Source organism: Penaeus chinensis, chromosome 38, assembly GCF_019202785.1.
Source record: "Penaeus chinensis breed Huanghai No. 1 chromosome 38, ASM1920278v2, whole genome shotgun sequence".
NCBI lineage: Eukaryota > Metazoa > Arthropoda > Malacostraca > Decapoda > Penaeidae > Penaeus > Penaeus chinensis.
In genome coordinates, this window is record NC_061856.1 from 16,635,980 (window position 1) to 16,650,979 (window position 15,000).

At 38.4% G+C, this 15,000-nt stretch overlaps 1 protein-coding gene across 2 annotated transcripts in view; it reads right to left on the reverse strand.

The window, feature by feature from the left end:
• Positions 1–1,659: 1,659 nt before the first annotated feature.
• The window catches only part of LOC125045876, a 14,497-nt gene continuing 1,156 nt past the window's right edge, over positions 1,660–15,000 (reverse strand). The window contains exons 2-10 of one of the 2 annotated variants that reach the window (XM_047643443.1): positions 8,679–8,864; positions 6,588–7,025; positions 6,239–6,374; positions 5,649–6,036; positions 5,157–5,367; positions 4,697–4,969; positions 4,309–4,485; positions 3,917–4,168; positions 1,660–3,663 (exon numbers count right to left, since the gene is read on the reverse strand). In XM_047643443.1, the coding sequence (XP_047499399.1) occupies positions 3,319–3,663; positions 3,917–4,168; positions 4,309–4,485; positions 4,697–4,969; positions 5,157–5,367; positions 5,649–6,036; positions 6,239–6,374; positions 6,588–7,025; positions 8,679–8,864 (2,406 nt within the window). In that variant the 3' untranslated portion in view covers positions 1,660–3,318. Of the gene's footprint in view, positions 3,664–3,916; positions 4,169–4,308; positions 4,486–4,696; positions 4,970–5,156; positions 5,368–5,648; positions 6,037–6,238; positions 6,444–6,587; positions 7,026–8,678; positions 8,865–15,000 lie in introns of both variants that reach the window. The other variant, XM_047643442.1, reaches the window with a different exon arrangement.

The window sequence follows — 15,000 nt, forward strand, 5'->3', positions numbered from 1 at the left end:
AAAGTATAGTGATTGGGTGGGGCTTAGGGGTGAAGCTCCCAAATATAGAAGTTTTTTGATTCAGTAAGGCAATGTTTGATCAAAACAAATAAATGTGCCAGACTTAAGTTATATTGTATTATGATAAAGTATTGTGGCAAAAAGGTTAAAAATAAATCAACACACACAATAGGGGGATGAAGAAGAGAAGAAAAAGGAAAGGAGAAAAGACCCTGCAAAATTAGTTGAGGCAAGGGCTGAGGACCAAGATAGGGGTGATCCACTACATTGGGGCTTAGTCCCCCCATCTCCTACGCCCCCCACGACAAGAAGAAGCAAGGGATTGGGGGATTTTTTTCTTCTTCTTCTAATTACAAGAGATCAATGATTATAGCATGTGACTTAAGGAATATCTTATTTGTTTTATTGAAAATTTTCTGCCCACATCAAAACCCTCAGGTAAAATTTTTTGCTTTGTGGATTTCCAGAATGGTCAATGGTCAAAACAAACAATTGTTCCCGGTATCAAAGGTTACACAGCATTATGGTAAAGTATTGTGGAGAAAAGGGTGAATACGAGTTAACAATTTGGGTGGAGAAGAGAAGGAAAAGAGAAGAAAAAATCCTGCTCAATTAGTTGAGGCGAGGGCTGAGGTTCAAGGCAGGGGTGATCCCTACATTGGGCCAGTTTCTGCTTCCTAAGCTTCCCCTGCCAACAAGAACCAAGGGATTTGGGGGTATCTTAAGGTTTGTACATATCAAATAACAAGATAGTTAATACACAGCTGGCCACAAGTAGAGATGTCACAGGTGGACAAACTACTTCGGCAAACAAGTTGTTTCCTCATTGTTTTCTTTTCTTTTCTTCTAATGTCACCGGCCAATGTGTCAATGTGGACAGGCCTTTGGTGTTCCTTATTTTACAAATTCCTATAATATCTCATTGATTTAAATGTCTATGGCAGTCTGAGAAACAGCATTTTTTTTTTAAAGTATGACGTGTATGTATGTGCCATGCCCACTGAGTTACTTGTTTGATTGTTTTACTCATGGATGGCTACAATGAGCCAATTACGAGTACTGACTGTCTCGCTCGTTTACCCTTTTCTTTGATTTATGAAAATATTTTGTTATCTTATTATGCTGCTCCTAATGTTTATAACCTTATAGTAATTATAATGTTTATAATAAAAATAACACCATTGAGATTCATAGCACTAGTAAAAAATACATTTTTCCCACCAATTCAAATAAGGTAAGGTCACAAGGTCTGACTGATTGACTCCTTTGTGGCTAAGCAATAGCAGAGCCATGTACGTGCAGACACATTTCACAAAAAAAAAAAGTTAGAAATGAGCACAGCATTTTTTCCATTTTTTATTAATTTTCTCCGGCAGCATTGGATTACATTGTGTGCATTAAGGTTTTGGGCATATAGCCGATATGGTTGATTATAGGAAGGAGTTTTGTAGTGTGATACTCCTCATTCAGATATCTTGCATGTAGTTTGTGTTTTTCATCCAAGAAAAGTCTTTTGTATATTTCTATAACAATTTTGTCCATTGTCTTCAACTGTATTAACACTTTTAACTAATTTTAATAATATCCAAACATATACAAATCACAACGATGGTCCCACTGCCATGGGACTGAGTATGTCCAGGAGTATGAAAATACAAGTGCAGTTCCACTGGTGTATTTTAGAAAAAAAAAAATGTAGGTGGGGGCAGGAAGGTCTGTGTTGGAAGGCCATAAACAAATGTAGCCTGGGCTTAACCAATATCGCCCCACAGACCTCACACGAGCAGCTAATTACAAACAAACTTGCATAATGTCCTGCCCAAGAAACACAAAAGAATCTTTAGAACCATATATAAAAATGTACATCAGATGTTTGATTTACATAACAAAAATGAGGGAGGGGCTTTTAAGTTTGCCCAAAAATGTTAGCACACTCCCATGTCTGTTGCATTTACAAATCTATAAATTGTAAACTGTAATGAGTAGAACAATGTTTCGCTTTCATACCCATATCAAAACTGAACTCATAAAAACAGGACTGAACTGTATTGCGTACGAGTGAAAGCCGCATACACTTTGTCATAATCGGATTTGTTAGCTTAGGAAATAAAAAGCAAAGGAAGAACTTCTTTGATATACTGTGTATCACAGTAGAGTAACATCCCTTATGACCATTCCTAGGGTATATTCAAAATAACAATGATTAGTGGACTGATTAACTAACACCTTAGTTATTTGTCAGATGATGGCCAAGTTGCTTGAATATGATTTCCATCTTTAAATGAGAAATGTCACCAACATCAGCAGAGTGGGGAGAGTCTTGATCCTTTTGTCAACAAAAATCACTAGCTATACTCTTCATGGTTATTGGGTCACATAAGCATATTCAGCAGTAACAAGAATCAAGATTATTCATTCTATGGGAAGGCTTGTGTATCTCAAGCACAACTGAATTTGCTTATGTGCAAAAAGTACAATGCACTTGCTACACAATGATGAATCTTAGCAGGCCTGGTGGTAATTCAGAAATTTTAAAATGTATTCAACTAACAAAGTTTATAGTTGACATATACAATGAGTATTGTATTATGAGTAAATTACTCATGACATATAAAACTGCTTTACCTTTTCTTCCATAAATCTTAAACTAAATAACAATGTCGTGTAATGAGTATTCCAAACTTATTGAAGTACAACCAAAAGCTACTAGGAATCATCAAACTAAGCACCAACTCATAGCCCATATTGCTATGCACCAAATTCACATGAATACCATCTCATCTCAACATTCATTCCTAACATCATAAACATCCAAATTGCTATCCTTGAATGACTGTTTGGTAACATTTCAGACAGCTGCACTGTATCAATGTATAATTTTGAACACTGGTTGTTGTGGTAGTTTCTTGATAACTTGGGTGTAAAATAACTGTAAACTATTCTAAAAATACATGAAACATTAGATTAGCTAGACACTGACAGAGGTGAGAAAACTTAAATGAATCCCTATGCAATTACAGCCAGGTGTCTATGGTCTCTGCTTACTGTAGGTGACCCACTCACTAGATTTACAATCCCACTAAAAACAGTCTTTGGGTAATATTTCCAATTGTCCTACAGCACAAAACAAATAAATTACTATTTCATAATCTGGTAATCAGTTAAACACTTGAATTTTATTCCTGGGACTAGTCCTAAAATAATTAAGACCCACCCACCCAAAAAGAGAGAGTTGAACAAACTGTTGTAAGAAAAGTACTTGATTTGCTATTTAAAAAATCACGTTTTTCTTCGAAAAATTCCTAATACAATTTAGGACTAAGATTTGGCAGGACTTTGACCCTTGGGTTTGGTGTGACTGACTGTAAGGGCCGTCATTTTCTCTTGGGCCACCTTTAGGACGGCCGGGTCAGCAGCTTTGCACCGAGCTAGGTGCTGGGCAGGGCGATGAGGTGATGCAGCCACTGCAACTGAAGGAAGAGCTTGTGGCATTTCACTGGGAGTCTTGCTTGAATCACTTGAAGGTTTTCCTGTGTTGTCAGGGACGGCTACAAGTCCAGTGATAATGGCTAACAGGAACTCCTGCCATTCTGGGGTATCTTCTAGATTTGCCAGGAGACTCTCACCTCGTACCATAAGTGCCATCAGTAGGCTAACACCATACTGTAACAGAATTAATTTGTGAAAGAATCTGTTTTAATTTTCCATGTGATCCTTATAATACTTCTTTAAATTCCCAAGTACTCAGATTTTAAGGTTATTAGGACTACATTCTAATTCATTATACTCACGACCTAGGCACAGTAATGGTTTCCCACAGTCCCACCAAACAAACTACCATTCTAAACTGGAAATTTGCCTAGTCTTTCCCTCATGCATAGCTATTCTATAACATCTTCAGCTAAATGATTCATACCTTGTTGTACAGAGCAGACACCAGGTTTGCCTTCTGAGGTCCCCCTCCTTGTGCAGTGAGAGCTGATGCAAATTCTAAGAGCTGCTGATGCACAGCCAAGTCTATAAGATGGTCAGTGATTGGCCAGAAAAGTTCCAAGTGATGGTCATGGGTGTCTCTCTTGGACAGAAGTGTCATGTTTTGCAGTATTGTCATGACAACTTTTTCACACTCATTTGGACCCAGCCAGTTCAAAAGACGAACCAGCAAACTCTGAAAAGGAGTATATTAACTTCAGAAACTTGCAAAACTAAAATCGGGTATCAATATAACAAAACATCAAAATACACTTTTAAAATGTGTCTCTTACAATTGTGCAAATACATCTTTGAAAGTCTTACAATTGTACTTACCTTTCCCTTCCTTATACAGAGTAACTGTACTAATCTTTCTGGTGTTGCATGGATGTTTTCCCATAGCTTGGAGGCTAATGTACGAGATTTCGACTGGAAGAGATCTCTAGTGGGACAGTCTGGCAAGAGACGGATTTTGCGTTCCAGATCATCCAACTCCATCATCACGTTGAAAAGCTGAATATGTTAAAAGGATGAATAAATAAGAAGTAAATAGAACAAATGAATGAAAAACAAATAAATAAAACCAATGAACAAAATATGTAAACAAATAAATAAATAATAAGTAAATAAGATAAATACCCAAAAAAATCAAAGCACCAACTTTAACATAGTTTTGCTATATCATAATAGTTTAAACAACTTGAGTACATCTGAACACATTTACCTTTTCTATGTGTAAAAGGAGATGTCTATGTTTCCTCATTTCACGCTGTAGTGGTGTCGTAGGGTGGGACGGGTCAAGGTGCACAACTTGCAGGTCAATGATCTTTCTGGGAGCATTAACGCTAACCACCTGCAACTTGCCAAGGGAGTTCTCCAGCCTTGGGGGCTCATATTCCCGACCACCATCTTTCCCACGGTCAGGCAGGAGTAACTGGAGTCCATCGATTTCAATCACTTCTTCCTCCCTCTTCCTCTGTTGCTTTACACTATACATCTGAAATAAAATATTGGTAGCTTATAACTTTGGGCCAATAACAAGACAAAGGAAGAAAGACTTCATCTAGAACAAACACACTGATGTGTATATTTTTTTCTCGTTTAGAAAGGGAGAGTGGGGAGGGATCACATGGTCTCTCTTCACACTTCCCTTCTTCATCCTAGACAGAGGATTCAGAACTTACCACGTAGTAGTAGTCATCCTGGTATGGGCTGTCAGAATGGAGCTGCATTGCTTGAATATTTTTCAGCCATGATTTCTCTCTTGGAGTCATGAGGCCACAGTACTCATCCTGTTCCCGCATACGATGCCATTCCTCCCATTCTGCCTCACTGTCCCTTCGTGTTCGTCCACCAGAGTGACCAGAGTAGTCATCACGGCTATTATTTGGACGACTGCAAGAAATTGAATTTACTTAGAAAATATACTATTATTTTTTGGAGGGGAGGAAGAATAAAAAAAGAAAAAAAAGAAAGCAAGAAAGAGAGAAAGAAAAAGAACAATAAAACAAGAAAAAGAAAGGGAAGAAAAAGAAGAAAAAGAAGAAAAAGAAAAAAAAAGAAAAAAAAAAGTGACCTCATAACTAAGGTCAAATCTTCATGGGAGGCTTAAATGTCATATCATAAACAAACAAAGAAATGGGCAGCAAAGAAAGAAAGAAAACCCTTGTATTTACCCTTTGCCTTGATCATATCCACGATTCTGGTCATAGTTTCTTCTGTCCATGTTTCTTCTCTCATTTCCACCTCTAGACGAGTCCAAGCCATTGTGGTTGAAGTAACGGTTGTCAGGATTACGGTTGTTGTAGTGGTGGTAATTTTGCTGCTGCTGCTGTTGCTGTGAGTAGTGGTTATTATAGCTATTCTGATGGTGGTGGTGGTAGTTATTGAACCCTTCATGGCCTTGGTTAGGGTGTGCATGAGGTTGGTTGTGGTGGTGGTGTTGCTGCTGCATCTGGTGCTGGCCGAACATTCCTTTGTTATTGTTATTATGGAAGTTATTGATATAACGCTGCTGCTGGTGATGCTGGTGTGGGAGATGTGGCATTTGATTCTGGAAGTTTCCTGTCAAAGCAAATAAAATAGTCTTAAGCACTTTCTTTTTAACAATAACTTATTGACAAGATAATCATATCCTCTCTTTTGTCATTTACTTTGTTTAGGATTATAATGAATTTGCAAAAATGACTAATGATCATTGGATTATATCGGTAATAGAGTCAAATTAGAAAGAAAGAAAAAAAGTAATAATTACTGTGGCACAAACCTGGACTACCAAATGGCCTCTGAAACGGTCTATTCATCTGGCCGTGATTGTTAGGCATTCCTCCAGAGAATGACCCCTGTCTTGGTAGATACTGGTGGTGGTTTGGCATTTGATTATTCATCCCAGGATGATGGTGCTGTTGGTGTGGTTGCTTATTAGCTGTCTGTCGTGCCAATTCCCTCTCTAAATCTTCTGCTCTCACAACCTTTCAATATCAAATGAAAAATAGACCTTACTTGTAATACCTACTTCTAAAACTGTTTATGAGAGCAATGCAAATTACGTTGATAACAGATAAAAGATGGTAAGATATTCTAAGAATTTCTACAATAGGAAATAAAGTATTTACATTCATGTGCAGGCCATGAGGTGTCTGATCCCTTGACTGCTGCAGCTTCAATTCCTCTTCCAACTCTGCCACGGTCTTAATGGAAGGCAGTCCCAAAGGCTGAGACATCCCGCCTTGGCTCAACACATGCATCTGGTTCAAGGAGTGGTTGACTCCATTGGAAGGGGAATGGTGACTGACCGGGAGGAGCTTGTCCAGGACAGGTGAGGGGGTCCAAATGCTGTTGGATGGGGAGCCTGGCAAATCTGGTCCAGCCAGGAGTGCCGAGCTCATGTGATGGTGGTGAGCCGTGGGTCCAGACTGATACCCAACGATGTTGATGGGTGCACTGCCCTGGCCCAGCCTACCACCTTCAGAACCTCCAAACCGATTTCCATCTTGGCCACCAAACCGTCCTAGACCCAAGTTGTGAAAATCTGTAGCTAAGCCTCCATCATCCTGTATCAAAAAATAATTACAGATTAATCCAGAAGCTTGAAAATGACACATGCACTGTCCACTATAGTCTGGTTTTATTAATTGTTTTTACACATAAATGGCTTCATTCAATCTATTTATAGGAGGCCTTATTGCTTCAAGTTGTGTAATCAGTTGGTGGGTTGGACTGTGCCATGACTGATAACCAATATTAATGTTTGAAGAATTATTTGAATGATATTTGTATCTCAAGTTTACAGTTTTTATCAATTTGTAATTGTTTCTCATACACTATTAATTACATTAATACTGGTATATGTGATCAGAAAGTTAATATTGTTAGCCTTTCACATTTGATAAATAATAATTATTTAAATCAAGTAATAACATGTTTATCAAATTTATATTTTCAATTCATAATCATGTTTCCCATACACTGCTTGTGACCAGAGGGTAGGGAGGGGGGGGGGGGGGGTTTGGTTTGCGAAGTTCTAGCTTCGCCCGGGCCTTCTAGATATGGCCCGGCCTGTGTCAGCTTTTTTACGGCTGTCTCATTGAGTTGTCTGACACTCGGTGCTTACCATGGCGGCGGGATTGCCAGCAAGCGCTCCTGCCGCCATGGTGTAAGCATTTCGCATAGCCTCTTTACCAGCACAGCGGCTGTTGTGGGCGGTCCATGTCTCAGGAATTGTGTATGGTTACAATTTTCTAGGTAGTGGACTAGTGTGGCGTTCGGCTCGCCGCAGTGCTTGCAGCACCATTCATCGCATTCGATTGTTGGGATAATCTGCCATGCACAGTGGTAACCTAGGCGCATTCTGTGAAGAATGACTTCGGTACCTCTGTTGCTTACTTCAGAGAGTGCCAGTGGTTCAGAGCCTGTGGCGTCTGAGTACCAGCTGGCCGAGGGGGAGGTTCTCGTTTCCTCTCTGTGGAGCTGCCGTAGGAAGGTACGACCGACCAAGGCACACTTCTCCATAAGTAATTTTCGGCTCGGAGAGGGTAGGGAGCAACTGAAATCTTGTAAGTTACAAATTCTTTCTTTGAGAAAAGTACCTTAGCTATACCATATGTATCATCTCTGAAGTGACCATAATTTTGTCTTGGAAGATATACTATATTCTCAAACAGATTTTATAACTGTTGTGGAAATGAATTACAAGTTATGTACTTATGCACTGATTTTACAAACCATAAAGCCTCTGTCTTTTGAGGGTTATCTTTGCAGGTACATCCTTGCCTTTGTCTCTAATGAAATATATCCAGATTGAACACTACAGCCATCAAGGTGTCCATGACTATGCCTACCTGATCCCTGGTTACATATTCCTTGTTTTTATCTCTATATGTACCATTAATGTTATCTGCATTACAATTGTAATTATTAAAATCTTTATTATTGTAACATTACCTAACAATACAATAGTAACTATATATATATATTTATCTTTCTGATAAATCATAAAATTGGGAAAATAATTGGCTAGGTAGGCCAAGTCAGTGATTCATTAGGAATAACCAAAGTGCTTCTAGAGCCATCACTATGGGGTGGGGGAAGATAGTATATGTACACATGTAGATAATTACAGGATAAATAACATCACACACAAAATGAAAATCAGAAAGCAGCACAACAATTCACAAATAACTCATACACATAAAAAGAGCTCTTACATCTCTTCTCAAAGCATTCTGAAGTTGTTTGTGCTTGTTGCTAATTCGGCCGGCTTCTGTGAGGGTGGCCATCTGTTCGTGGCCCTCCTCCCAGTCACCGTCCACCATTGCCGACCCGAAAGTCTCATCGTTGAGAGCATCATATTCTTCATCCTCAGGTCCTCCTTCCAAGCATCCATCATCGGGCTGTGGAGAGAATAAAATGTGTTGTGATATATATGAATCCAATGCATTTATATGGTCCTAAAAAATGTTTAAGAACTCTTGTGATCTCTAACTTCAGCCACAATATATATACGCGAACCTTTTATGAAAAATACTGATAGTACACGGAACAACCATGACTGGTTTTAGATAGAAGTGGTTAATTAATTTTGCATGTAGGAGAATAAACAGTACAATCATTTTTGGTTATTGTTCTTTCGACCATAAAAACAAAAATATGAATAGATTCCATGGCTCCTAAGACCCTATGATGTGTATATAAAGGCAGACATGGTAGCCAATATGTGAGACTGAAATATGTAAATAAATGTCTGCTACACTCTGGTGTGGTAATTCAAGAAGATTAAAATTTTCTGACGGTTTTAAAGAGTCAATATCTTCCATTATTTTTAAATACAATACTCAAGTAATTCTATTAACTACTGCTTATGCATTAATGAAGGGGGAACAAAAACATAGCCCCTTTAGTGTAAATTCCTAGTTCCTTAGATTACACACACTGTGTAATCTTTTGATAAATGTCAGAGAGAGAGAGAGAGAGAGAGAGAGAGAGAGAGAGAGAGAGAGAGAGAGAGAGAGAGAGAGAGAGAGAGAGAGAGAGAGAATGTGGGGGGGGCCTGAGTGAAATTACTTAGGAATATTAGAAGACTGAGTAGATAGGACTGGAATTCCATAATTTTAAATTTTTGGAAGATTAAAAGTATTTTTTCTCAGGCTAGATTCAAGGTTTCTTGCCTACTTGAAGTGTTATAACTGCATCCAATATTTTTTATGTAGCAAATCATTAGTGTGTACTTGCAAGACCATATAAAAAAAAAAATAGGGACTGCATTCTTTATTTGTTTTTCTTATTTATCTATTTGGGAAGAATTGCTGTGTAAGACTAAGTTTAGTTAAACAGTATAAGGAATCAATGGCTTGGTGAATGCAGTCTTTTTTTAACATATGAATTACACAGAAAAAAATATAAAATAAAGCTAGTGATCGATGCAGTAAAGTAATATTCATGGCAGACAAGCCTCTACTGTGTGTTAGCAACAACCATCAACAAACTAAAATCTTCATAAATTACCAGAATACTCACAATACACAACAGTGATATACATGAAGATAATTCCTAAATAGCAACTTATGTTACAGACTACCTTCCTATTTCACTGGCCTATTATATGAAGCTGCAGATGTAGCTATGGTACACTCTCTTGTTGATAATCGGTATCCCTAAAATTCCTCTTCCAACATAAGGGTGATAAATTATCTTATTTACTCATTTATGGAAAATTTTCTGCCCCATCAACATCTAAGGTCATTGTATACAAAATATAGTGATAGGGTAAGGCTTTGGGGAAAAAAGGGGTAAATATGAGTTAACAATTTGAGCAACTGGACAGAAGAATGGGATGAAGAAGAGAAGGAAAAGGAATGAAGTAGTAAAGACCCTACAATATTAGTGGAGGCGAGGGCTGAGCTCTAAGGCAGGGGTGATCCCTACGTTGGGCCTCAGTCTTCACCTCCAAACCCCCCCTCCCATACTGCCCAAGAGATGTATCTAACTTGTTTCAACTGTATCTTAATCAGAAATATCATCTTGTATTTCTGACAAAGATATAGTCAAAACATGTCAAACCTCTCGTATCTTTTTCTACATTTGCTGTAATAAACAGTGTTTAACCACTATTTTTCTTGTTCCCAACATAGTTCTGTCTTGAATAATTGAACTACACAATGCCCCAAACAATAAATATGAAATCATCCTTCCTTATGACTGGCCTGTGGATTTCTTAGTAATATTTATTGGTCACCTTCTAAAGATCTCTTAGCATCTTAAAATTTCAGTTACATGTGGTTTAAACTCTTTTTGTCTCGTACAAAATCCTAAAACCTGCAAAAATGAGGTTATCCTATGCAATCCTCATAGTCTGTGGTTCTACACAAAAAACATTGGGCAGACAAAACACATTACATGGGAGTTGTGCAGTTAAGGAATAAAACATATACGAGATAAAATTATATGATCCCTGGTATAGTTACAGTTTCACACAGCCATATGGTATAAGGTAAATTTTGCCTGTAATGGATAGAACAACAAAAAATAAAGTCAATTTTCATTTACAGCATAATAAGACAGTTGGCTAGGAAGAGTTTTGGCTCATAAAGCAATGTCTGTGGATTCCCAGGAGTGGTTGGAATAATGGTGTAGTAGCATGACCCCGCAACCTGAAGCTCAGGGTACTTCCCAGGTTGGGGATGCCCAGGTCCGCCGCCTTGTCCGCGCTCATTGGACAGCGGGCTCCCCTCGTTCCCTGCGCGCTTACACAGTGCTCGCCTACTTAAGCCGCACAGGCAGCTAGCGAGATCACCATTTCCCGATCCTCCAGCAGACCAAGAGCATAGCAGCAGCACACAAGGACTGCCTAGTCCTTCGCCGACTTGGGAGCCTCCCGGCTCCCCCGTAGAACTCCAACTTCAGCCTTCACCACCCAGCCTAACCTGTGGGCACTCACACCCACACAGTCACTCCCCAAAGAGATAAGACACCAGACTTAACATAGTAGATGGCCACATATCCATTTACTATAATGGGGACAATCTCAGAGGGTGCTATCACTTAAAGAATTACCGGTACTTTTATTTATACCATTTACAATAGAAAACACCATGACACCATAAATAATTGAAGCAAGGCATATCAAATGCAAGATATTTCTTAACTGAGAACTTTCTGTTGTGTCAACATCTAAGGTTATATTCAAAACAGTGATGGGGTGGGGCTTGGGGTGAAGCCCCTGGGTAAATAGTTTTTGATTCACAAGACAATGTTTGTGGATTTCCAGAATAGTACATTTGTTTGTGTTGACCACTGACCAGAGATTAAGGGTCACACCGCATTATGACAAAGTACCGTGGCAAAAAGTGGTAAAACTGAGTTAACAATTAGAATAAGCAGACAGATGAAGGGATAGAGTAGAGAAGGAAAAGGAAAAGGAAAAGAGGAAGAGAAGAAAAGACCCTGCAATATCAGTCATGGCAAGGGCCGAGGTTCAAGGTTCATGCCAATATATGTGTCAGTACAAATAAAATTATATAAATGGCTCTAAATAGCCTATATATATTACAGACAACCAAAATAAAGATGTCAAACAAAAATGAGATACTCATAATATCAATTTGTATTAATATCAATTTATATTCGCAGGAGTTCTCCAAGAGTTCCTTCTCGTGTGTGATCGCAGGGCACAGTTAGGGTATTTTTCTTCAGGGTATTGCTATCAAGGATCATGATAACAAATGTCCAAGCAGTTTCAGTCACTATAGTTTTAAGAACCAGGAAGTTTGTACTTTGAATTTGAAACCTAATTGTGTTGTTAATGAAAGGTTTCTCTTTTATTCCATTTATATATTGTATAAGTAAGGAATGTTTTTCCAACCTGGAAATAACATTACCTTTCCTGTGTCTGTAAACTCTGCTATTCTGTAGGATTTTCTTTTCGTTTTTCTTTTCAATGTCATATCTGCAGTTTGAATATCCAACAACTTGTATATATTGATGAATATTCACATATTTGACATGAAAATGTCAGAATTAGTTTTACAGCTTATTACATATGTTAATGGCAACTTAACTCCATCTATTCTATGGAGTTGATGACACTGTCATGACGTGTCAATACAGGATTGGTGGGATAAACTAACTCATTCTGCGCATGTGCAGGATTAAGATTTGAGCTCAAAAGTAAAGTCTGAAGGTGAATTAAATTTAATCCTGGATGCTGCCATTGCACATGCACATTATAGATCTGGCTTAAACTTTAATAATTGATTAGCTTTTATGGCATGTACAGAAGACACCCTTAGTGATGTCAATATGTAAATGTATACCAAATTATTATTTGTGTATTGCACAACTTGCAAACAAAATTTCAGAGATGAGAAGTGTCTACGTTTTACTGTTCTGTCCTATACAGGCAAAGTATACCTTCTGCCATATGGTTGTATTACAATTTTTTTTGTGTGTTTTACACAGGCATCTAACCTTACAATTACATATTTTTTTTGTTTCAATTATTCACAATATGATAGGTGTGAATCTCTCTGTCACAACTGTGAGATTGCTCTAGACCGTCGGCGGTGTTTACCTCATTCTGGGCGGCGGGCTTAGGCCTCTCGCGATTGGCTCGTTCACCATGTTGGGGAACGAGGGTATCGGCCTAAACATCGGCGGGGCACATAAAAGGAGCACTAGTCGAAAATTCAGTAGTTGTCCCGTGACTTCCCCGTGTGTGCTTCCTACCGCCATGTGACCTCGCCTGCTCCGCTGGATCCTCTCCCTGTTTGTTTTGTAAATATCCTGTTGTGTAGTGTAAATAGTGCCCTTTAGCATTAAAACCTTATGTATGTTTTCCTCTGGTGTGTTTCCGTTGACCTGACCGCTCTGATTCCTTAAAACAAACCCTGACACTCTCATTGTTTTTCATCACAGAATTTCTAGTAAAGGAAATAACGAAACCGTTTACAAAGAGGCCACACCCTTTTTGCTATCACTCCACCGGTAATTATTTTTTTGTTTCACACAGCTATCAATCTTGCATTTATTATTCCTGGTTTCAATTACACATAGTAATATGCAGAATCTTGTGGTTCTCCAATGTAAATGACGAGTGAATTGTTTATGAAGTGACGGTCTCCCTTGAGAATGGAGTCTCTCCAGCTACTCCTGGGAAATCCACAAACATTGCTATATGAACCAAAAACCTTCCTAACCCACGGCCCCCCAGTCCCCCACCTGATTGATTTTCCTATTGGGGCTCTGCCATGAGTGCCATGAGAACCCTTCCAGATTGCCATGGACTTGCTCTCCGTGCAGGATTTGTAGTGAATTATTTTTTTCATTTATGATAGGTTTTGCAACTGCAAATTATTTTATGCATCAGTAAGTGTAGGTCTTCCCTTCAATTATGACAATATCATTACATTTTCTTGTAAATGTATACCAAGTATGACATATTGTACAACTTTCTTTTAACAACCTACATAAGTCTTCTTTTCTGCTGTTTAAACCATTGCTATCAAAGCTTCCTTGAACCATATGGTTGTGTGAAACAAACAAAGCCATATCATATATCGTAACTTTTGCTTATTATGGTTAAAAAGAGAAAATGGTAACCTCTTTGTATAAGAAAGCTTTGCAACACAGTTAGTATAACTTTACAGAAAATTTTAACACTATCATAAAAAAAAAAAAAAAAAAAAAAAATACACCCACCAAATCCCTTAGAAAACAACACGAGATTCCTGCTTGTTATGGCACTGATAATTGAAAGACAGAATAACTACAAAGTTTGATGGCGGTATGAACCTCGGAAATTGACCCAAACTATTTCAAGTCCCCAAACACTGCATTTCTCTACCAGGGGCTCTGTCCCAACCCCCCTTCCGATCCCCATGGAATTAGTCTCCTCCTGGCTACTTATTTCATTCATTTCTGACATTCTTAGCCTGCACAAATTATTTCATGCATCAGTGTAGATTTTTTTCATTCTCTATATCAGCCTCCTTATATTTTCCCTAGTGAGGTCAAAGTAAATGTATACCAAATTATTACTCAATAGGTACTGCTGCTGCAGTACCTGTGTTACGAAATTACAAAAATATCTGCCGTCTATTACCACACAAAGTCTAAGTCCACAACACCTTAACGTTGCCAGATTTCTTAAGGCGTTTTCTATAATTCCTCCTTGCCACAGCTTCTCTGTACCTTCCACATTGAAAGTACGTGTCACAAATATTTTCTATAACAAAATTGTTGTGGCAGCTGGTACAATGTGCTAATAAAGGAAGGTATAAGGGGGGGGGGGGCACCCCTTTGGCAGGAATAAATAGAAGGTAGAAAAAGTTAGGTTTGGATTTATGGGTTCAAATAATACCCTGGTTTTAGGGCTTCGTCTCTGGAGGGTACGTCACTCTCAGTAACAACTCACTCTTTCGGGAGAAATGTCATAGATAAAAGTCTATGTTTTGTTTTGTTCTGTCCATTACAGCCAAAGCTAAGTTAGTGCCATATGGCCGTGTGACACAAAGTATAACACTCTTTCTCGCC